The sequence below is a fragment of the Mercenaria mercenaria genome, chromosome 16, assembly GCF_021730395.1.
Source record: "Mercenaria mercenaria strain notata chromosome 16, MADL_Memer_1, whole genome shotgun sequence".
In the NCBI taxonomy this organism is placed as follows: Eukaryota; Metazoa; Mollusca; class Bivalvia; order Venerida; family Veneridae; genus Mercenaria; species Mercenaria mercenaria.
In genome coordinates this window covers 40599823-40625571 of record NC_069376.1, presented here as the reverse complement: position 1 = coordinate 40625571, position 25749 = coordinate 40599823, and the positions used below count along the sequence as shown (strand labels likewise).

General features: G+C 34.7%; 2 protein-coding genes across 2 annotated transcripts in view; both read right to left on the bottom strand.

Moving 5' to 3' along the window:
- Positions 1 to 10366: 10366 nt before the first annotated feature.
- LOC128549316 (E3 ubiquitin-protein ligase UBR5-like) lies at positions 10367 to 25717 on the bottom strand. Its single transcript, XM_053525896.1, has 13 exons — positions 25620 to 25717; positions 23189 to 23364; positions 22266 to 22621; positions 21862 to 22041; positions 20066 to 20135; positions 19455 to 19726; positions 18807 to 18940; positions 17785 to 18033; positions 17014 to 17242; positions 15927 to 16052; positions 15051 to 15195; positions 13848 to 13933; positions 10367 to 13437 (listed from the first exon to the last, which is right to left on the bottom strand). Exons 2-13 carry the CDS (start codon positions 23256 to 23258, stop codon positions 13225 to 13227), a joined length of 2130 nt encoding a protein of 709 aa, XP_053381871.1. The 5' UTR covers positions 23259 to 23364; positions 25620 to 25717; the 3' UTR covers positions 10367 to 13224.
- The window catches only part of LOC123539959 (E3 ubiquitin-protein ligase UBR5-like), a 243411-nt gene continuing 228028 nt past the window's right edge, over positions 10367 to 25749 (bottom strand). The window contains exon 51 of the mRNA XM_053526796.1: positions 10367 to 12792. The gene's annotated coding sequence lies outside the window, so the exon portion shown is untranslated. The remainder of the gene's footprint in view (positions 12793 to 25749) is intronic.

The following is a 25749-nucleotide window of genomic DNA, read 5'->3' as shown; positions in this document are numbered from 1 at the left end:
AGAGCTATTTTACTGACTCATGCAATTATAAAACACATACACACGTAAACATACTATATATACTAAGCTTCAGGATTCAATAATTCATTTCTTTTCTTATTAGCTTGAAGAATGTATTTAGCGAGATTTCTAATAACAACTTTATTTTCTGACTTGAGTAACTGAATGAATTTGTGCATACTGGGACGTCTATAAAAATACGATTTTATGAATTTGTGTCGTAACTGCTCATATACTTTACATTTAATGACAAAGTGATACTCGTCTTCTATGTCACGCGACTCACATAGCTGACAGATTCGTTCGACCCTTTCGATACGATTTCTACCGTGCCTACCTGTTTCAATTCGCTAGTTATGGGCTGAAACACGCAATTTAGCTAGTGCCTGACGTAAGGTTTTTGTATTAAGAACGTGAAGATAGTCACTTGGGACAAAGTCGTCTTTTACATAAAAATATAAGTTGTTAAGAACATTGTTACTTTGTAAATCTGCCCGCCATTGTTGGACGTAACAGTCTATAAGCCTTTGTTTAAAAATGGGCAAGAATGTCTTGGAATCAACACTGTCCTGATAATTCCAGACGTCAAGAAAGCCATACTGACATAGCAAGTGCTCAACTTTACTGTCCCAGTTAGCTTTACCATTTAAGCATTTGTTAAACGAATCATTATAAATGTATTTTAATAGTATGTTATTGGACGATAGAAGTTGTAACCAGTATTTGATAATTTGAAAATGTCTCGGGATAAATAACGGATACCGTGCCAATTCGCCGTATACGGCCGCATTATTAGTGCTTTGTCTGACTCCCAAAATTGCCTTACAATATTTTAAGTGCACGCGTTCTATTTCTTTGGACTTAGAGAATCCCCAAATTGGACAGGCGTATTGAAGAATTGAACCAACGAACGAATCAAATAGTTGTAGAGATATAGATGGGCTTAATTCAAACTTACTTAAATTGCATAACAATGTATTAGTTGCTTTTAGTGCCTTTCCTACTACATACTGGTTATGTAATACAAATGAACCAGTGTAATTGAATACCACGCCCAAATAATTAAAGTCATTTACTACTTCCAAAAGATGACCATTAAAATACCAACATTCATTGCGTTTAACTGGACCCCTTTTTCGAAACACTACCACTTTCGTTTTTTCTATATTGACCTGTAACCTCCAGTATTCACAATATTCGCATAACCTGTTTAAGCTATTTTGTAAATCCTGCACAGAATTTCCAACAATAACCATATCGGTTTATGTGAGCTTTCTGTGACGTGTACCCGGTTACCTGATAACTAAAGTTTGTCCGCCATCATTAATGACATCTAAATACCGAATTTTAAAACAAAAACACTTAACTTTCTTACAAGGGCCTATAAATGTTTTTATATGGCAAAGCAAAGAATGTGGTTCCGTGTTCACAATCACGTCTTCGAAACACACTGTAAAAACAACAATACTGTTTGTTTAAATTGTCTAATTGTGAAGACATGTCAATATATTGTTGCCGACTGTACTGGTGTACAAGATTTAACGGCATGAAGCTGTTTTAATTCTTTTTTTTTTTCCCCTCCTGAAGCTCACTTAAGTTTAGACCATTAGACCTCAAAATTTATTTCAACTGTATGTAAAATTGTCAAAAATAACCGTGACCGTTAGATATTTCCTTTTTCTTTTTTAAAAAGAGACACCAAGTTGTTGAATATACTTTATCTTTATCTCGCCTGACTTTGAAATGAAACTACGAGGTATTATCGTCACGTCTTGATTGTGAGATGCTCTTGTTATATTTTGTCTTAAATCAATGCAATACGGAGAAAAAGAAGTTCTTCACTCTGAAATAATAACATTGATCACATTTGTAATGACTTAGATCTATCATAAAAAGATACCAAACTTTTGAGTTTCTTTAATTTATTCTACATCTACTCGTGTGTTAACTTACTTTATTCTTCGTTACAGATTGATTTATGTACATGGGCAATCATTTATGGCTAATCACTTTCCGAAGGTAAATAGTTTGTACGAAATATTTTACCAACATTCGCGCTGACTTCACACTACAGTTTTATAAAACAGACATAAGAACTACGTTTAACGTAGGAAATATCTTTCAAACTTCTTAATCACAAGTTTTGTGAAACAAGCCCAACAATAGCTCTTAATAAGGGTACTATTTGTCAGTAGATTTGAAATAGAAAGTACAGATTTATAATACACCATTTTTATCTGTAACCTAACCCCCAAGTGAATGGTTTAAGATCGGTAGTTCTGGTAAAAGTTTTTAGTGAAAAGCTGTACACTCAACAAAATTCCTAATCGGTCAGTTTATATTGTATTACTATTTTGTTAATATTGCATGTACTTACACGAAATTTCACATACCGACATTTGAAAAGGTACTGCAACTAATTATTGATTTATTTTTGACCGACTCACGGCCAGCGTAACCGCTTTAGGCGTTTTTACCAATATAGCATATTTTGCACGTCCAGGGCATGTGCAAAATATGCACGTGTAAATGAACACTTTTTGCATTATTGACGAATGTCCTACTAGAAAAACACATATCATCATGAAATTGACACAAGAGCAACGCGTCCAGGCTGTTGGAATTATACAACAAATTTAAAAATCGGTCACTTCAATGAATTGTACTTAAATTTCACTAAAAGAGCACGGATGGTATACTAACCAACGATTAAAGGTTCTTGTAAACGGAAAAAAGGTTAAAAATGGAAATAATCATCAAAGTAACAGCTACACACAAATTATATCGAAATTTCTTTGAAATTGCAAAAATAATTACACACATGTCGTAAATGTGTCCCGGCTAGCAACATTCCGATAGCTCGGTCGCGTTGCTCTTGTGTCAATTTCACCATGATACGTGTTTTTCCAGTAGGACTTTCGTTAGTTATTCCAAAAGTGTAAACGAACACGTGCATGTTGATGCACATGCCATGCACGTGCAAAATATGCAATATTAGTAAGAACGCCTAATGTGGTTACTTTGGCCATGAGTCGCAAAAGATAAATTAATAATTAGTTGCAGTACTGATTCAAATGTCGGTATGTGAAATTTCGTGTAAATACATGCATTATTAACAAAATAGTAATACAAGTATGAAATGACCGATTAGGAATTTTGTTGAGTGTATAATGAATTCAGTACTACTCATATGTTTATTCTTTGTGGGTTGTTTTTTGTGTGTGCGTTTTTTTTCTTTCGTTTTTTTTGCGACGTATATTTAATAACGCATTTACGTTCACCGTGCCGTACGGTGAATCTTGCTAACTTACGCGAGCGATTACACCAAAAGGTGCAAGTTATATTTTAGCACATGAAAATGTTAATCAAATGAAAGTCACGCACTTACCATGCAGATCTTATTTTCTTTCGAGCACCTTCAAAATTTTGTAACGTCCCATCTTTGAAGTCCATTGCGACTATATATCTTATAACATTGAAGTTGTTCTCAATTTTTGCAATCTGCTCGGAAGGATGAGTTCGAAAGTAAACAATGATAACCACACCTTGGTGAGATTGGTCTAAAAGAAAAAAATACACACAAAGTATATATGAAAGCAAAATAAACGTGTATGTTGAAACTGAATATGAAATATACAAATGTACAACTACAAGCGTAGTTTTTTTCATGTGAAAAGTAAATGTCACATAGTCAATTTTGAGCTTGCGACATAAAATTATACATGTAACATAGATAATATATCCACCTGAATAAAGAATCGCAAATACGTACTTATTTTTCTTTATACGCTTATAAGCACTTTGCGGCCACACGCCTTGTCCATTTAGATGCCAATTTATTAGTAATATCCCATATTTTATCTTATTTTCTTTACTCTTTTTACTTACTACGTTATAGGTGTTGCCAACATTCTACTTACTTTGTACGTTGATATGTCATTTGGACTAGGTCAAAGAGGGCATTGTATGCATGGCTTGTCATATTGAATTTATTATACGAGTTGAATAAACTAGTAAAATGCAAGGCTCTTTCGATCATTTTATCTTATTTATTCCACGAGTTAAATAAATTCAGCGTGGAAAGACACAAAATCAATGTGATATTCATTTTAAAACGTTGTAGCTTTTTCGGCTGAAACATAAACATTTCTTCTTTCTTTGTCAGTCAAAGACTAAGTCAATTCGCCCGACGTCTCCTACACTTAAAACGAGTTCAAAAGTCAAGAATATATTACACTAATGTAATACCAAAATTATGCAATGACTTTATTTCACTTTTTCGATGTCAAACATGTGATAAATCACTGGAAGATAAATTGTTTTAACATGCTATTGAAATCGATTAAAGAATAGTTACTCGTTATGTCTTGATCAATTTCTTGTAACATCTCACGGGAACAAGATGATGCGACTATGACAAGCAATGGCAAGTGCCTCACATTGGAACCAGTTTTTTGCCGAAGGAATGTGTAGTCGCAGACAAACTCTTCTAGTTTGTCAGCAAATGCTTTTGCTTCTTTGCTTTTGTCATGAAGATGTAACAATACCTAAAACAAAACGTAAGAGATTTTTATTTTATTGGTTACAAAAAATCATATGTGGGTAGTGTAAATGTAGTTCTTAAAAATTGATAACAGTTCCTCTTTAAGACCACAAGTAATCCCATTTGTCTTTACTAAACTTACTTAAAAAAATAAAGGTAACAAACAAGTTCGGATTATAAGAAATGACAAGTTGAAATAACGATAAACGTTTAAGAATACTGAAGTATTATGAAAACATCTAACGAAGTGTTCTTATTTAGAATTCTCAAAACATGTATCTATCTGTCTGCATAATGACCATAAAAACGACTATAATTATTTAATAATCCGACCATTCTGTAACGTGTAGTGTTTCAGTCTAACAAGAACGCAAAAGCTAAAATGAGCTACATGGAAATGATTGTAGGTAGGCGTCAGTAAAAATCGAATAAGGGCTATTCTGATAAAAATTGCTTTCAGTAAAATACCATTGGGTCCCATAGAATGTGACTCAAAAAAAAAAACAACAAAAAAAACGAAGAGAAAGTATTTAAGCTTAACTTACGGAATAACCGTTGTCCATGCTGTAAACATAAAAATAAAACTTCGTTAAGTGGAATAAAAAAGAACGGTTAGCCCAATATCTTTTGAGAAAAAAATCAAACAAAACCAAATTATAGAATGTAACAATTGTTTGAAATGAAAATTGAACAGCATATAACTAATGTATATTACCTTAAAAAACATCTGTCAATTTACTAGTAACATTAGATTCCGGAAAAGGACTACGTTAGGGACGAATTTTTCGGACAGTTCAAAGCCCAAAGTCAGCATTTTTATCGAACTGTTACATACCTTCATTTCATTTTGATGCATTTGCAACAATGTCCAATCGCTAAAACTAGATTGAATGTGATTTTCAGCAATTATTTTCATTCCCTTACAAATGACACTCATTTTTTTAAGGGGTTAACTTTTTGAGAATATAGTATCCAGTCGTATGGGACAGTATGGTAGAACATGTAATGTACAGGTTAGATTGTTCGTAAAGATTATTATTATTATACCAGATTTATATAGCGCCCTTTTCATGATCAATTTCACGTTCAAAGGCGCTTTACGTTCAAATGCAGCCACACAGGGCGCATAATTCATTCTCTACTAGTACAGACACAGGGCGATCTGACCAGATGGACAGAGTGAGACAAAGCCCCCACGACAGAGAGATCAGAAATCAGATACAGGCTTGTCCGGCTAACTTAGCTTAGCTCGTTGCGAATAGACAGCCTGGTGTTTCAGTGTTTCAGTGGGAAACACTGAAAAGCGTTTCTGAAAATTCCCGAGTAGCTGCCGGGGATCGAACCCCCGACCTCAGGATTGGAAGGCACCACTGAGCTATCCGTCCGTTGAAAGATGTTGTTTGTTTACCAAATATTTCTGTATTTCATGATATACTCCCTAAACTTTAAATGACGAATAAATGCATGAAACAGATAGTCAAGCATAGAGCAGTTGTAAACTCAGTATCATAGCTTCACTGGTGGTATTTTAACAATTAGAAAATTGTTACATCCTGTAATCTATGTGTGGTATATTCCCGAAAATTTTGGTATGTTGTAAATCTGATGATTTAATACATGTTGTAAGGAAATATTTCATATCAGATGAAATTGTATTCGCTAAAATCTTCGACTGCATTTTTTTTTTATTTTAGAAATCATGTACACCAATACATGTTAGAAAAACTTTTAAAGACACACAATTTTAATTTCTAAAACTGTTATAATTTGAAGTCTATGACTACCAGGTGGTCACTAAAAGTTTAACAATGCTTACAACACCTAACATTTATTTACACAAAAGATACGTATATCCAGGAAAAAAACATATTGTCATTTCGATTCAGTTTTGATCTTTACCATTAGAAAAATGAGTTTGAATAATAATTGTATCTACTTTTTGAAATTGTGGTCTCCAGTTTGGAAATATGCCATTTCGTTCAAGTTCTTTTTTTATATAACTGACGTCTGATCACGCGTGCAGTTTCGCGGAATTTAGGGCGATCCTTGATATTATTGCACCAAATAATAATATTGAATGTTGTTTATTTTGGTATATTCCTCAAATTAATGCATGCTCTTATATATATATATATATAAAAGCGAAATACTGGTTATTTCCTAACAAAACAAACCTTTCTATAAGTATGTGACAGTGTTCCCCACACAGCGGGGACTAGTGTATAATATGCATGAAAACGTTTGGCTTTTGATTTATCCCTACTTGTATGGCGTTGTATTGTCTTTGTTTACTTATATTTTTGTTTGGCTAGATTAAGAGTTCCTATGACCATTCTAGAAATGTACAGTTTTATAGAGTAAGAGGATACGAAGCTATGAAGATTTTAGCGAAGAAGATGTCCAATAAGTAAGTATGAAATCCAAATGGATTGATGATATCAATTAATAATAAACAACTCTATCAGTCTATACAAGGCTTTCTTCGCTTTTATCAACTATAAATATTCTGAGATGTGTCGTAAATATCACATATTTTACGTTGGCTTTATGGCAAGTCAGAAAGATTTTCGGTTCAATTATGTTGTCTTTGTGAACGGCTTCATTTGCCTTTATCAAGTATAATGTTCTGAGCTATGTCGTAAATATCACATTTGCGTTCATTTATGTCACCGATACTGACTCCGACGATCAAGTGACAGGCGGAAAATAATAGTTGAAGACATCATTTGATTTTGTATTGATTAGATTCACGAATGCAATAAGTAGTTATAGAATACCTTATTGTTAGGTTCAAGATCTTTTCATTTTACGTTGGCTTTAGGCACAGCTTTTATAACATGTCAGAAAGATTATTCCTGTTGGACTTTTGTCCATGTTTTTATCACACGCAATGGCCGACTAAATATATTTCATTACTTTAGGAATAGAATACTTCTTCAATTTAATGTTTCGATAGGGAACGTCACTTAAATATCATATTCGTTCCAATATATTAAATTGGCCATTGAGTGCGATAAAAACAGGCACAAACTCCAACAGGAAAACAGGAAAAGACATATTCAAATATCGCAGCTGTTCATAAAGACTAACATAAATGAAATGAAAATCTTTCTGCCTTACTATAAAGCTGTGTCTAAAGCCAACGTAAAATACAAAAAAAAAATCATTAATCTAACAATAAGGTATTCTATAACTACTTATTGCATTCTTTCATCTAATCAATACAAAATCAAATGCGGTCGATCGTCGGTGTCAGTATCGGTGTCTGCGTAATACCCCAGTCACACACACGGCGCGGATAGCTACGTCTAGCCACGGATAGAAACGTAGTAATCCGTGTCGATCCACCTGAGTCATACGGATTGGTACGGACTGATACGGATTACTACTTTAAGGTACGGCTTAGGTACGGATCGATACGGATTACTACGTTTCTATCCGTGGAAAGACGTAGCTATCTGCGCCGTATGTGTGACTGCGGTATAAGAGGTTTAGCTTTGAAACTTTGCATACTTGTCATAAGGTAAGTACCAATAACTCTGAAATGCATTTTTGACAGAATTGTTGGCTTTTATGTGTTAAAGTTTTGGAATTTTGTACACTTGTTTATCATTAGTAGGGAAGTATGTATGCCAAGAACCATAACTCTTGATTGCAATACAACAGAATTATTGCCCTTTCTAACTAAGAAAATTGATATTTCTTTGTTAAACGCTTTGCTTAGGTCCATTTTATTTGAATGACGTAAGATTTTAGCTTTGAAACTGGGACCATTTTTTTCATCATTAGGCTGTAACGCAAGCTAAGCATCATACCTCCAACATGATTTGTCAGAATCATGGCCCTTTATAGACTTAGAAAATTGTAACTAAACTTTTTGTTTAGGTCCACATTTCTTGAATACTGTAGCTTTGAAAATATATACAGCTTTTTTTCATCATTAAAAACTGAGTAAGAAGGTGAAAACCCGTAACTATTTTGTTTCATAGCTCTTAGACAAGCGTTGATACCAGCAAGTAGTGCTCTTGTTCGTAAATGCGTTTTTAAAAAGCATATCTTCTACGAATATTTATGCTTTCTTTACAACTTAAAATTCATAACATATAACAACTATATTTACAATAAACTCACCTTAAAAGTGTAGCCCTATTGAATAATAATCTTGATAAACCTTGAATGGCATGTACACATAGCTGAAGTACAAGGAGGTATAAACAGACGATAAAATAATTTTCAGTTTGGGAGATAAAATCTAGATAGTCTACTTTTGAACTAGTATTTGTGAAATTGCGTTCCGATATTTTTTTCATATTTGATTAAAAATTACAGATGACTATGAAAATAAAATCATGAAATCACAAATTTTAAACAATTGAATGATAGATGGAAATTGATCTTCACAGGCGCGGCAAAGCACAGACCAAACAAAATTGATGCGCGCAACCCTTAATTTAAGACATCATTCTATCTGAAAATCATGGAATTTCCCATAACATAGTGTTTAAAAAATGTATCAATCGTAAATGACCTAGGCCAAAAATAAGTTTTCTGAGACACGCATTGTATGCGATGGTGGCTGATCTGCGTAATTTCGTTCTGTCGTTATGGCGGCCTGCAGAATGTCGCCCGCTCCCCCCCCCCCCCCCCCCCCCATAAATGTCGCTCAACCGAACGTCGCCCTGCCGAATGTCGACCCACACAATGTCGCCCAGACAAACGTCGTCCTTTCGCCTTCCGGAGTGACATGATTATATTACTTAATTTGGAGTTAAAAGGTGATAATTGTTATGAATAGTTCTGATATATCCCAAACGAAGTGTTACTAGAGGAAATTGCTGACTTTAAATCAATATTTTAGATATCCTTAACAAGCCAGGAAACAATATTTTGTAAATTAATATCAATAAGGATTTTTGTATCATGTTATCAAACGATACACATATAAACCATATCAACCAACACATAGTCTTGAATTTCTGTGTTGTTTGCCGTACTCGAAAATGAACATTTAGTGTTTTATAGGTCATATACCACATATTTTTTCTTATATCAGAGATCACTCAATGTTTTACGAGATGGAGACTGCCAACTTTTTCTTTAAGTCAGACACGGCTTTTTTTTCTTACGAGACCACAGATTTTCATTAGTTAGAAACTACAATTTTTGTATACGTCACCTTAAAATATTTACAGGCCAGAGTCCACCAGATTTCTTCTTTGGTCTGAAACAACTAATAGTGTTAGATTGGAAACAATTTCATTTTTCTTAAGTCAGGGACAACCATTTATGTCTCAAATCAGAGGCAATTACATTTTTCTTAGATCAAATACCACCAATTTTTCTTGGGTCAGAGATCACGATTTTTTTTCTAAGGTTAGAGATTACTAAACTTTTGTTCAGTCAAAGACCAATAAAAGAATTTGTTTCTTTGGTCAAATATCTATATTTTAGGTCCGAGACCAATTGAGTTTTCTTTTATTAAAATCAGACAATCATATCTTAAGATTACACCACTAGCCAAATGGAAATACAAATATTACAGATCATTTTACATGCCTTTCAAACTAGTTCACTGGAAGGAGTTATTTTAAAGTCAAATTTCTAAATAAAACGAAGGCCAGTGCACCTGTAAGTGGTGGAGAATCAGCAGAGCAAAATTTCTGTACAATTATGAGTAAGTACTTTAAGTCATCTTCAGTGGGTTTGAGATCTTGTTCACTACACCTTACATGCCAGTAGGGCTGTCTGGAGTGGGGCAGTGCTCTGTACATTAATATTGATTTTCATGTATAAAATATTTATTATAATCGAGAAAGCTTGTAATGCATTCTGGTTTTTATTTTGTCATTTTTACCACAAATTACAGATTTACAAAATCATATCTTCACAGTTTTACAACAAAATATCACTACCATTCTAACAGACCCCGTCTGTTTTGGAACAATCCCCAATGATATCTTAAACTGCATCCACATTTATACATCCAAAAAACAAAACATTCATCTGATTCAATGCCCTTTGATTAAACGATACACACTGATAAAAGCATATCCATAGAAAATTGTCCAAACATTCTTACATTTACAAACAAATCAAGTAAAAAGTTCTTGTACTTGTATTCTAACCTAAAATCTTTCATGCAAGACGTTTTTGTATCTCCAATATGGAGTATTTAACAATATACTGTCTTCTAACAATTTACTGTTTTTCACAAAAAAAGCACATTAATGCAAACAAGATATTTTCAATATTTGATAAAGACATGAACATGGTAATCAATTTTTCTTTTCAACAGTTGAAAACCCATGATATGTTTTATTTTCATTCATTTAGGCAACTGGATCATATTTATGAGTGCAAACATCCGGTTGAATATTTTGGCCTATAAAGCCAGCCACTGCATTTATATTATGTTTACATAATAGCTTAAGATATTGTTATTAGACATGTTGATGTCAATGCGACACTTGTATGTTTTATCATCCACTGGTCCAATTTTCATCAAGTTATCACTGGAGTGTTTGATGTAATGTTGGAGAGTGTATGACGTAACATATGAAGTTATCACTGGAGAGTGTTTGATGTAACATATGGAGTTACCACTGCAGAGTGTTTGATTAACATATTGAGTTATCACTGGAGAGTGTTTGATGTAACATATGGAGTTATCACTTGAGTGTTTGATGATACATATGAAGTTATCACCGGAGAGTGTTTGATGTAACATATGGAGTTACCACTGGAGTGTTTGATGTAACGTATGGAGTTACCACTGGAGTGTTTGATGATACATATGAAATTATCACTGGAAAGTGTTTGATGTAACATATGGAGTTACCACTGCAGAGTGTTTGATGTAACATATGGAGTTACCACTGGAGTGTTTGATGTAACATATTGAGTTATCACTGAAGAGTGTTTGATGTAATGTAAAGTATATCTAAATTATCATGTACATGTTTCTTAAAGGTGATATACCCTAACTGTTCCTAAAAATGTTGCCTTGAATAATGACAGTGAACCAACTTCTCAGAAAATGTCATATGATATCAAAGTACTTCTTTGATAATCTCAAATAAACTCTTAATTTATACAGCTGTCGGTATGAGAAGAACAAAACTCATTACTTATGCAGCTGTGAATATGCGTCATAATTAATACAGCTGTGAACAGGAGGAGTTCAAAAGTCATGCTTTATTCAGCTTTGAATGCTGAAATTGAAAATCTGAGAAAATGAGATGTGCATATTTTAACAAAGTGAATAAATGCATGTCTATTAAAAACAGAAACACTACTACTTTCTGTAGCAGTCTCAAAATAAACAATCATTCAGAAATCCTGCAGACAAGAAATTTAACAAGAATTTTTAGTCAGTATTCTTTTACTGGGAAACTATTTAACTTCTCCTCTTGGAGAAAGTTTTGTCATTTCAAGATAATTTTATGACACTATCTAAAAACTTAATAAAAACTGTTAAGGCGCCCCTCATTCAATGTCCCACAAAAACTAGAGCACCAGATCCCCCATCTATGCATCTTAAAACCATAAACAACACATAAGCTAAAACTTTTACATGTACTTTGTAGCATAAATGAAAATATTTTAAAACCTTAATGTTTGCTCTATCAAATACTTTTCAGTCTGCTTCAGGAAAGCTGAAAATATTCTTGTGTTCTAAATACAGAGTTTACACAGCCTTTCTTTACACTGCCCTATGAATACGAAATAATTTCCCATAAAATAAATCTGAAATTTCTACTCCTATGAAATTTCATTAATCACGTTCTTTTATTATGTAAATTTATTCACTGTACCACAACCAGCTGTTTTGAAGAAGCATTTTCCTCACAAAACCTAAAGGTTACAAAACACAGAATTCATATGCTAGGTGTTCACCTAAATGTCACGAAGTTAACCTAAATGTCACAAAATACAAAACACTCATATCATATGCTAGGTGTTAACTGAAATTCCATAAAAACAATTTTGTATAATAGGCTAGATGTAAATCAAAAATGTCACAAAATACAAATTCTCATATCATTATGCTAGGTGTTAACCTAAATGTCAAAAAATATGGAATTCTATTATCATATGCTAGGTGTTAACTGAAATTCCATAAAATTTTGTATAAGAGGCTAGATGTAAATCCAAAATGTCACAAAATACAAATTCTCATATCATTATGCTAGGTGTTAACCTAAATGTCACAAAATATGGAATTCTATTATCATATGCTAGGTGTTAACCTTAGTATCACATTCAAATGATAACTTCCAAAATATAAATAGCAAATCCAAACTCTCTTACTGAATTGTATGACAATTCAAAAAAATACTTTTGTTGGGTTTCACGTCGAACCAATACAATTTTAGGTCATATGGCGACATTCCAACTTTAATGGTGGAGTAAGACCCCACAAAAATATTGATGTGAATAATGTGAAATGATATTCATTCCTCAAATGAATTATTTGTATATTTTTTCTCTTCGTAATATAATCTGCTGTTGAAGTTCCATACAACCGCACTATGACAATTCAAGACTAAAGAATGGCAAACTTAATGCAGCCGTCTAGGAAACTATCACTTTTTTTCTATTTCTCTCCCTCAATCTTTCTTTCATTTTCTGTATTGGAACACAGTCTTTATTAAATAAAATAGCACTAGGTTATGTCAACATTAAACAAATCCAAATGCTTTTGTCTTGATGGCTAACAGTAGTTTAGTTTTCAGTATTTGCTTTGTGGTATAAATTGGGATATACAGTCTAGATATACATGTATTGGCTGTCGGTAGATGATCGTCGTCAGCTGGACGTATCGTGATGCTAGGCATCGGCTGAAAGCCCTCCTCACTGGCGGGTAATGCAGGACTAGATGTCCAGAAATATACCTGAAAAGTAATAATAAAGACATATTCGGGTCTTCACCTTTCAATTTATCTGTTGAGTTCAGCAGTTTAAACAGTACTATGTTCCAGTGTAATATATACAGTAAAACTCCACTCGCTCAAAGTCACACAGGAATCAGCTAAATTCTTGAATTATACAAAGTTTCGAAATGTCAAAAAATATAATCAAACTCTCAGACTCAGGTTCCATGAAAATATGCATGCCCTATTGACAGCTTGAATAACTTGTTGAGATATAAACTTATGTGAAAAGTTATTTGTTGACAGATTCTCCTCTGGTAAACTTTTTCTAACAAGTTGGGTCCAGATTTATGCAACTGTACAGCTCTATCCCTGAGGAATCCTTTATTTTACCAGAAGATAATTACACTATTGAAAATACATGTACATACCAAGTCCTGCCTCTCCTGGTTGTTCATTTTTTCCACCACAGACCAGAACCAGCGCTTGAATCTCTGTACCTTCTCATTACTCTCACCTGCAATGTTCACAGACGTATGAGCAACGTAACAAAAACAGGAGGTCAAATGGAAAATGACATCATACTGTGAAATCATTCACATTCATGGGGAACTAATTTTTGTAGGTTCCATCTTTATGTAAATCCATGAAATTAACTCAAGACAAATAAGCACATGTTCCTTTTATTTCATCTTTAAATTTGAAAACCACAAAAATTCATAAAATTTATTTAAATTCATTATTAGATTTCATGCTACTGCTTAAAAAGATCAGGGATCAATGGAACATCAAATGACTTGAGACTGAATTAAATCTCAAAATACAAACAAGTTTTAAAGTTGTTTGACCTCAAACATTGTTACTCATTTTTTGGTTGTGTTTAAATTGATACATGTACTATTCAGATAGCATGGCAATTTCACAGTTTAACTGGTGGAGACAGACCTGAAGTTCCCCCTTGGCAATATTTTAAACAAATGCAGGCACCAGGGTAGAACCACTAGCATTCCATAAACCAGATAGATAGCTTCCTCAACACCCCAAGCTAGATTCAAAACCCAAATTTTGAGGATACAGCAATTTCAAGTGAGCCAACTTGTTAGACTTTGCCATCCTGACCACACATCATAATACAGAGATAATCTCAAGAAAATGATTAGGACAAATATAAATGAGCACCACTGTTTGAAAACCAACATTAGGGCATTGCAACCAGTAGCTCCAGATCAGACTGCACTGGATCTGTACTGTCCGCTTAACAATTGCAAATAAGAACTGAAACTTATTATTAAACATTATGGTTGTGGGGATAATCAAACAGCACTGATTGTCGCAAAGCTCTGACACTGGTTTTCACACAGTGGCACTCAAAAAGAAGATAAAGGGTGAATAAAATACATATTAGCCCTTATCATGCTGGACTTGACTGATTCTGCCTTTGCAACCAGTGTAGCTCATGAACAGCCTGCACATCCATGCAGTCTGATCAAGATCTGCACTGTTCGCCATTCAGTCAGTATCTTTTTGGTAAGCACCCCTTTTAAAAATTAATGGTACTGTTCACACTGAAAGAGGGACAAGTTCATTATTTTTTTTTAGCAGGGTAAGGATTAAAGTTAATGGTGCATACTTACTACTTTCATCATTAAAAGATGTGTAGCTGATGAGTGTCTGTACATTGATGGTGCCTACACCATTTAACAGTAGTCTCAGATCTTCAGATGTCAAGCCTTCTAATGAATTGGACGGTATGACATCAAATACTCCCATTCTTAACCTCTGAAATCATATAATGTACATCAGGATACAAAATGCTTTCATCAATCATTATGTAATAAAAATTCACTTGACGAGATCCTGCACTGTCATGAAACACAAGATCCTGCACTGTTATGAAAGACAAGATCCTGCACTGTCATGAAACACAAAATCCTGCACTGTTATGAAAGACGAGATCCTGCACTGTCATGAAATTCAAGCCCTACTGAAAAATTATAAGTCTTAGTGAGACTATAAGTACCCTCTGTTTAAAATCAGAATTAAGTTCCTCAATAAGAAAAGATGTGTGAGGTATGGCTAACTTGTGAAACATATTGCAGTTTTTATATTAATAGCTGAAAATTTGCTAGTTCATTTTTGTTTTCATATGATATAGCAGTGAAAATTTTCAGACACGTCTTTTATCAAATTGTCACAGAGAACAAATGCCTCACCCATGAATTTCAAATATGACTAACACCTTCAAATAATATACAAAAAAAAAAGAACTATGCAAATTCTGTGTAATATTTAACTTATTTTGTGAAACAATACCTTTTTTCAACTATATTTCACAGAAAAATATCCATTCTATAATTTAGAATTTAGTATTTTATTTCTTTCGCTAAATAAGTACATGGGCAGCCTTTTTTTTAGTTAGAAACTTTCTTTTACAGTCCAAAGACTGATAACCAAGTCTTCTATTAGGAGATTTTCAGATGCTGCATTTGAAATGGAAAATTAAATTTTACCTTGAGAGCTTTTTCAGCCACTTTGACCATCCTATATTCAGCATATCTACGTACATAATCATGTACATTCTGAGCTGTGACCTCTATATCTGTCCCACCAGGTACTAACTCTACTTGTTCACCACCCTGTAAAATATACACCAATAAAACAAAATTTAACATTTGCTTCAATGTTAGACTCTCCAACATAACTTAGACCAAATAGCCACTTTCAATCTTCAAATGGTTGAGTAAAAATTCAGGTATCCCTCCAAACATGATGGAAGATGGAATTTAGTTCATATGGCAACCTCCTTTCATAACAGGAAAATTATTTCAGGCAAAGACACCAGAAAGAATTCCACCTAAAACAGGCTTTCAAACCCTCCCTGCAGTGTCAGGCTAGTGATCTGAAGTCTGTAACCTTAACCACTTGGCCCCAAAGACCCATTTCATCTTCACTTGAATAGGACAGAAAGATAAAGACTGCTCATCTAAACTGTTTCCTCATATAAACTTATTTAACCTTTAGCATGCTGGACAAGATTGATTCTGCCTTTGCGGTCAGCATAGATCATTATCAGCCTGCACATCCATGCAGTCTAATTATGATCTGCACTGTTTGCTATTCAGTCAGTATCTTTTTGGTAAACACCCATCCAGTTAATGGTACCATCTAAATTGAATGATGGACAAGTTCATTTTAGAAATTTAGGAGGGTAAGGGTTAAATGTCCTGAGAGGAGGAGCAATCATAGCCACAGTGCAAGCTGAACCTACAACAACAATAACCTACAAACACTGGATCAAGCTGCCGCAAAATTACTGAACATATTACTGGCAAAGATCATTATATGTTTAATATGATACATGTATATTCGCATCAAGCAGTATTAGAGGTATCAGGATCGAGCAGTTATGACTAGTAATCTGCTGTTGAGTTCTATTGTTATATATCATATGACAACTTTCAAGCTTTTGATGATAAAGAGGCCAGGTGCCCCTTAGGTCATAACTGCAGGCACAGGCAGGCAACAGGGAACCACTGACATTTATAAATAGCAAGCTAATAATCTAGTTGATAAAACGGTTCAACTGTAATTTCATACCTCTTCTGCACAAAGTTCCACACAGAAGTTCATGTCTAGTGCCTGGAACATAAGGGAAGCATCTTTCGTCTCTGAATCTAGAACAAGTTGCCGTAAACTTTCATACATCACAGGATCAAAGAATGCCAAATCATGCCAGCCGATTTTCCTCCCAAGAATGTATTTCAGCACATGACGATTAAGAAACAATGGACACATCTCGTTTTGTAGAAGACATAATCCTAAAATCCTGCAGGGGTGATAAATAAAACATATATTTTGTTTCTCGGTGTAATGCAATACTTTCCATAAAACAAACTACAGCAAATGTGTAATTTAACAGATTCATTAACTATGAATAAACTGTTTAGCATAATGGACGTACAAACTAATGTACAGTGCTACAACAATATGCCTCTCTTTGGGTATGAAAAGATAATCTCCATCAGGAGAGGTCAACTTGCCTTTCTCCGACATCGAGTCATATAACAAACAAACATTTATAAGCTTTACTGTGGCATCATTTTTATTCGCGTAGGACGAATTTTCGCGTATTTCGTGCTAGGGCCGATGCGCGAATTTAACACCGCGCTATTATTACTTTTTTATTTTATTTTTTTCATTTCTAAAATTGAAAATGCACAAATTAAAGCCTGCGCGAAACAGTCCTTTTTCACGTTAGCGCGAAATTTCATGCCAGCGAATTTAAATGATTTCACAGTATTTAAATCTGCAGTGTATTATTTTCTAAAACTACATATTAAAACATTAGAGAAAATTTTGAAAACATACCTTCCAACATTCCTAAATGCATTTAATCTTTCCGGAGACCCCTTCCCGGGACGTAAAGTGTAATATCCTCGTTTTCCTGGCTGCCAGAATAACGGAGCATTATCTTCAAGATCATCATCGTCTTCAATGTCACTACGTCTGTCAGTCTGTGAAGCTGGTTTCTTTTTCTTTCCAGAATTGGTTCCAGTTGAAGACAGGTTGAAAATGTCGAGATCTAACAATGCTTCTGCATTCAGTTCTCTTTGCTCCCTGAAGCAAGTTTTCATAATTTATAATACTATTCATGTGTTTATATAAAATAAATGAGCGTGCCATGAGAAAACCAACATAGTGCATTTGCGACCAGCATGGATCCAGGATACATGCTGTTTGCTAACAGATTTTCTAATTGCAATAGGCTTTGAAAGCGAATAGCATGGATCATGACCGGAATGCGCGGATGCGTAGGCTGGTCTGGATCCATGCTGATCGCAAATGCAATATGTTGGTTTTCTAATGGCACGCCTCAATAATGTGCAGACAACAAACCTTGCACTCTACAAGCTACTGCAACATTTTGGTTTTGTGTACCTCACAGATTACTTCAGTAAAGTTAAACTATAATTTAATGCACAAATACTGAAAACAAATTAACCTTTCAGTGTACTGGTAAAAAAAAAAACAAAAAAAACTTTCAAACTGAACAAGTTAACTAATGAAACAAGAGCTGTCACTAATGGTGACAAATGCTCCCGCAGCGCCTCGACCTTTGACCTGGTGACCCCAGTCAGTAGGGGTCGTGTACTCAATAAGTACTATCAGCATGTGAAGTTTGAAGGTCCTGAGTGCAGTGGTTCGTGAGTAAAGTGCCTTCATGCAAAAAGTTAATGTTGTGACGAACTAACAGACGGACAGTTGAAAACTAATATGCCTCCCTTCGGGGGCATAAAAAAAGAATATTCATAAGAAATGAAAAACAAATGATATACCATTAATATCAATAACTTTCCTTATAATTTGGTAAAACAATCACATAACTGTACCTGGTATTATGAGACATGCAGATGTCTACAGCTTCATCTACACGTTGTCTCAATGTTTCCTCCGATGTTAACATCACCAACAACTGAGCCGGGGACAACTCTAATAACATTCCAGTTATCTTTGGAGCCAATGCCTTTGTGTATACAGAATACAAACAAGTGAATGTTAAATATTTGACACATACTTCTAATATTAAAGACAGTTTTTTTTTATCCATAACTTTGCTTTTAAATTAAATTTGCTTAAAAATTAATATCAATATTTTGTAAAATACAAGTAGTTTCTAAAATTTCACTAAAAAAATTACACATGTAAAAAAGTCCACATTAAAGAAGAATTAATGAAAGTTTTTCCAATACAACAATAATAAAGGCTAAATCTATTCAATAAAGTAAACAGCTGCTGGTTTAAATAAAGAGCAAAAAATACATAAACCTGGTTAATGTTCTTTATGCCGATCTGTCTGAATACAAGATGTCTTAATTTTTTTTCCATCTCTGATTTATGTGGGAATACATTCAGAAACAAACATAGGAAAAAGCAATGGCAAAAACTCGAGGAGACATTGTAAAGTTAACTTGTAACGTATTTATAAATGAGACACTAGTTACAATTGCGTCAAACCTAATGCACAAACAGTATCTTACCGGTTGGAGTGCTCTGACTCTGGGGAACAACCTCTCGCCAAGCTGCCGCCTATATTGTGTCATTGTATCACTGCTGCCCTCTGGTGGCGGCTCCGGATTGCTGGAAGGGTTTGGATTTGCATCAGATGGCATGTAAAATGGTGGTGCATCGTATGAAAGAGTGCGTCTAGAGTCACGTTCTCTACTACTGCGTCTCTGGGATGAAGACGTGCGTTGTCTTTCTCGCTCACGTTCACGTTCTCTCTCCCTCGTTCTCAATCGCTGGATTAGATCTAAAAATACACATCAAAATATATAATGTTTCTTGTTTATGTCTAATTAACACATATGAAGGAGATGGAACAAATATCTTTACTTTTGACATCTCTATCTTGTTAACTGTGAAATGATTATTATTCAGGGTAGGGTAAGAAAGGTGTTATCCTTTTGTGGTTGTAATAGTAAGTAAAAATATCAACAAGAAGCAATATAACATGTCTACTATTTTTAATTTTTGAAATTTGAATTCAATAATCACCCCTTAATACTCATTGTGCAGGAACCATGTTATTTCATGCCAATGAAACTTAATGAGTCCTCAGAGTTAGTCTTGATAGTAGCTTGGTACTTACTGTATTGTAAACTTTTGCTGCCAACCATTATACTCTCAAGGGGAGGTAACTTTTCTTGTGACAGCACCGCCTGAAATACGTAACATCAGTTGCTTCATTATTATACAAGTATGAGTAAACAACGGTTTCTGGTTTACAACTGTCAATGTAACTCCTATAAAACTAAGATTTGAGACCTGTCTTAACATGCAGCCTTGCCAACACTCCATTTCAAGACTGACTTAATACATAAAAGTTTTGCAGGCCTCTTTGACCAATTGGTTAAGGACAATAACTTTGATTCACTAGCACTCCACCAATGCAGGCTTAAGTTGGAGTCGAATTCTTTTAAATGAGGAAGGCATTTTGGTCACTGCTGGTTTCTCACTGTGGTGGAATAATACTATGAGTCACTCCTCATCATGCATTCAGAAAAGTTACCATGAACTATGAACTGTGTTTGTAGGACTTAACCTTTATAATGTTGGGACACAATTGATTCTTTCTTTGTGACCAGTGCAGATCATGTTCAGCTTGTACATCCAGATCTGCACGGTTCACCATTCATTCAGTATCTTTTTGGTAAGCACCCCATTAAACAATTAATGATACCATACAAACTGAACTAGAGCTATCACTAAAGGTGATGAATGTACCCCCCGCATGCACTGACACAGTACATTGCAATTTGATGCACACAAGATTGCATAATTATGTGGACTGTATGTATATAGACTGTATGTATACAGTATAGTAACAAAAAACAAAGTCCCATAACTATGCAGAATATTTATCTAAAAGAATGTAACATGCAACATGCACAACTAGGGTTGGTACTGATCACTTGTGTGAAGTTTCATTAAATTGTGTGTAAGGGTTTGGTAGATTAGGCACGCACAAGATTGCATATGTAGACTGTATGTACATAGTATGTTAACAAGAAACAAAGTCCCATAACTCTGCAATTTTTGTCGCTGAAAGAACCTAACATGCCCCATGCACAACTACTGTTGTTACTGATCACTTGTGTGAAGTTTCATTAAATTATGTCAAGGGGATGAGGAGAGATGGTGCGCACAAGATTGTGTCTATGTATATAGTATAGTAACAAAAAAACAAAGTCCCAGAACTCTGCAAATTTTTTTTCTAAAAGAACCCAACATGCCCCATGCACAACTGCTGTTGGTACTGATCACTTGTGTGAAGTTTCATTAAATTGTGTCAAGGGGATGAGGAGAGATGGTGCGCACAAGATTGTGTCTATGTATATAGTATAGTAACAAAAAAACAAAGTCCCATAACTCTGCAAATTTTTTTTCTAAAAGAACCTAACATGTCCCATGCACAACTACTGTTGGTACTGATCACTTGTGTGAAGTTTCATTAAATTGTGTCAAGGGGATAAGGAGAGATGGTGCGCACAAGATTGCGTCTACGGACAGACAGACAGACAGACGGACAGACAAACAACCTGAAACCAGTATACCCTCCCTTACAACTTTGTTGTCGGGGGGTACAAAAAGATGAACAAGTTCATCATTCTTATTATATTAGAAATTCAGCAGGGTAAGGGTTGATGTAGTGGACCCATGATAATACAAAATGTACATGGCAATACCTGCCTGCTAACATACTAACTGCTAAACTGGCATATTTCAACTGTAATAGAAATTCCTTTTTCATAATAACAGGAGCATGCTGAAACTGCATATGAAAAATATGAGATAAAATGGAAAATGCTGACTGTCTTAACAGGTCCATCATCTCAAATCTAACAAAAATTAGCTGTGTAAACAATTCATGAAGATATATCTTACATTAGCTAAGGCAGTATAGAAACTCCGGGCCACTCCGCTTCCCTCTCCGGGCTCATCAGTAAATGTGACCTTGACCCTATGCACAGCAAGAGGCGGTCCGCTTGTATTAGTACGGCGGTTAAAGTATGTATTTAACTGTTTGAAAGACTGAGTAATTAGCTGGTTTCTAGATCTCACAACCTGAAATATTCATAACTTTACAAATTAACAGTAAGAAGCACAGTACAGTAGTTCACAATTTCTTTTGTGAAAAAAAAATCAAAATGAAAAGCATAATTGGATTAATGTTGTAACTTTCTATAGCAAAAACATCATGAAGAATGAGGTATCAATGTCATGATCCCTGCACTGTTTACTTTAAATTTATGGTCCTGCAAATGAGCTGTTCAAATGAAATCTGTGACACTGTCCATGGACTGCATGAATGATTTTTGTTGCTCTTCATTTATTTCACTACCATCTGTATTCATACCAAAAACAATCAGTCTGGAATTATACAGTGTTTCCGAGTAATGCTCCTTTTCTTTCTTATAGCTTTCAAACAATTCATCAAACTCTGACTCCGTTGAGCATCTCCCTATAGAAATTAATCCCAAGGCTTTCCGATGTGCCTGAAAATCACCCCATTCATTGTTATCTTTGGAGTAAGCCCGTTTGTAACGTATATACATGTCCCGCTTCTGGCCTGGAACTGCGACACAATCTAACTGACAAATTCTATCCCAGCATCTTGAGAAATGTTTCCACGTCAGCAACTTTCCTGGAAAAAAAGCAACAACAAAAAACTGACAAGTTTCATCATGGCATGTCACATTTTAATCATAATAACAACTTACAGTACAATGGTGAATGACATACTGCTTACAGAACTACATTCTGTCATTATGCATAAAAAGTTCTTTATCCAAATTTTCATAAACTGCAAGCTTCTAGCAGGAAAAGAATTATAATTAATCTGTTCGGTTACAGAGGAGGACCAATTCTGGTATAACCCTTAATTTAAGAGCTATTTTTCATTCTGTATGGAAATTTTATAGAATATGTAAGTGAAATGTTTCACGTTTTTTTTATATATATGATTCTTCCAAAATCCTTCTATTTCGTAAAAAACGGAGCCTTTTCCTAGTAAATCAACCTAGTCACCATATGCTACAGTATGTTTATGCTGTTACAAATCGGTATTGGTGAAAGTCTTGAGAAATTTACCTTTTTAACATATCAATAAAAATAAAGTCAAACATATGTTATTATAGCGCTGGAATGAAAATAAAAATTCCCAACTTTTTAAAGTGTGCTCTTTATTTCCCGCATTTAAACCACCAGTTACCTGTAGGTCTAATGAGAACCAGGAAGCTCTGATGATCCTCTGCTGTCTGGCTGTAGTCTACGGTTTCCATGACTACAGGACTGAGACAACTTCTGCTTTATACCAGCCGTTAATCACTTTCCTCTATGCCTAACCCCCACCAGTGAAAAGTGATGTCACAGATTTCAAACTCATTTCTGAAGGATAAGAAAACAAACGTAATTCAACATAGCACTATCTATTATACATGTAACCAATGCATTCATGTGATATCTGCATCAATGAAAAGGTATCATGCGTGTCCTGTGACTCCTGTCTCAAACATATTCCCAAAGAAGCTTACCTTTGAATAAAGTATCACTACTTCCTCAGAACAATTCAGTTTATATATTATAAATAATAATAGTTTACGAGGTATAAATTTCCATAATTAAAATTCACCCGAGGGGTAGTCTCCAAACACTTTTGATGAACCTTAAGAATCTGTACTGGTAAATTTTTGACCTCATGTTAGAACAAAAATTATGTTCGATAAGGACAGTTATATTATATTCTAACTCGACCCGATTCATTTTACTATTAAATAAAGAAAGCTGAAAACTGTGTTATTATACAACAATTCCTTTTTCTGATGTCACAATTATTACATCATAGCACCAAAAGCATAGCGGCGCACTGGAAAAGAGCCACTGCCTAAAAACTCTCTGAATGTCAAATTATTTTGACTAGGCAGGGATCGAATTTAACTTTTTTTTCCACTAGCAAATTTTTGCTAGTGCCATATTTTTCCGCTAGCAAAATGATGGGTTCCACTAGCAATTATTTAAAAGCTGTTTACTTGCTAAATCTATTAAGTTGTTTTGTTGTTTGGTTTCATATAAAGGTTCATGATCCGGGCAGGCCGGGGACTTTCTGGTTTTGAAAGTACGATACAAACCAAAGTACTCAATGATTCTTTGAACTTTTGGCTGGACGTTGAAGTTTTAAGTTATTCTCAGGTCACTGCCCCAGGGATCGAATTTAACGGTTGCTAACTCGCAAAATTCGAGTAAGAATAAAAAAATGCGAGTAGAAAATCATGGCACTCGAATATTTTCGTGATCACGTTCGAAAATCGGGAAATTCGCTCAAACTGTCCTTTTCTCTTTAAAAACTCCTTTCGGGCAGTTAATTTACCGATAATCACGTGACTGCTTCAAGACGCTTGTCGCTTTATACAAAAGTAATTATCGGATATGTAAGTAAGCATCTAGGCAATGTTTGTTTTCATTTTGGACGTCTGTAATTTGCAAAGTTCTGCGAAAATGGAGAGGAAAATAACATGTTTCTTGGTGCATAAAGGCACGCGGAGCTCGAAAATGCTAGCAACACTACCGGCAGTGACCTGAGAAAAACTTAAAACATCAATGTCCAGCCAAAAGTCCAAAGAATCATTGAGTACTTTGGTTTGTATCGTACTTTCAAAACCAGAAAGTCCCAAGCCTGTCCGGACCGTGAACTTTTATATGAAACCAAACAACAACAAAACAACTTAAATTTAGCATGTAAACAGCTTTTAAATAATTGCTAGTGGAACCCATCATTTTGCAAGTGGAAAAAAATGGCACTAGCAAAAATTTGCTAGTTGGAAAAAAAAGTTAAATTCGATCCCTGTGCCCCTAGTTTTGCTAGCATTTTAGATCTCCGCGGGCCTTTTTGCACCAAAAATATGTTATTTTCCTCTCCATTTCGCAGAACTTTGCAAATTACAGACCAAAATGAAAACAAATACTGCCTAGACGCTTACTTAGATTTTCGATAATTACTATTGTATAAAGCGACAAGCGTCTACAAGCAGTCACATGATTATCGGTAAATAAACTGCCCCAAAATAGTTTTAAAAGAGAAAAGGACAGTTTGAGCGAATCCCCTGACTTTCGAACAGGATCGCGAAAATATTCGAGTGCCATGATTTTCTACTCACATTTTTTTATTCTTACTCAAATTTTATGTGTTAGCGACCGCTAAATTCGATCCCTGCTAGGCCAAAGGGCACCGCTAAAAATGGACAGGACTCTGCGCCCTGCTATTCTGCTCTAAAAACTCCATATTTCATCCCCAGACCCCATGTGGCAACCGCCTCTTGGAACGCCCATCTCACTCCTACAGGCTACACACCTAACTTTAGGCCTTGACAGCTGTGCCATCTTGATTCAATTCCTTCGCATCTTAACTCCAAACAATACTTTTATTCACCGACAAATCACAATATGTGATACATATTTATTAAATTAAATACTTGTAAATGTGTGTACAGGACTACAGAAGAGGGGAGTAATATTGCGTGTTGACAGCTATGAATACGTGGGTGGGGTACTGGAAAATTCCTTTAACTCTTAACACGTGGGATATTACACTGGGAGTAAGTTAACAAATAGGAGCAATTAAAAAAAATACTGCCTACTCAACTTACTGTGGAAAAAAATGTGCTGTAATACTCGAAAATGTGTTTAAGGGCATGAAATTATACGATTGTTTTCCTTTGCAAATTGTGATATCGTGGAATATCGTATGTAATTCTCGTTCATAACGAGATTATGAAC

Excerpts from the sequence above, each read along its gene's own strand:
- LOC128549316 (XM_053525896.1), bottom strand. The coding sequence starts at position 23,258 with ATGGAAACCGTAGACTACAGCCAGACAGCAGAGGATCATCAGAGCTTC. Across the intron at positions 18,941-19,454 it reads GAGTCAGAGCACTCCAACCG|GCATTGGCTCCAAAGATAAC; the intron begins GTAAGATACTGT and ends GTATACACAAAG. Across the intron at positions 16,053-17,013 it reads TGGAACTTTGTGCAGAAGAG|GGTGGTGAACAAGTAGAGTT; the intron begins GTATGAAATTAC and ends TATATTTTACAG.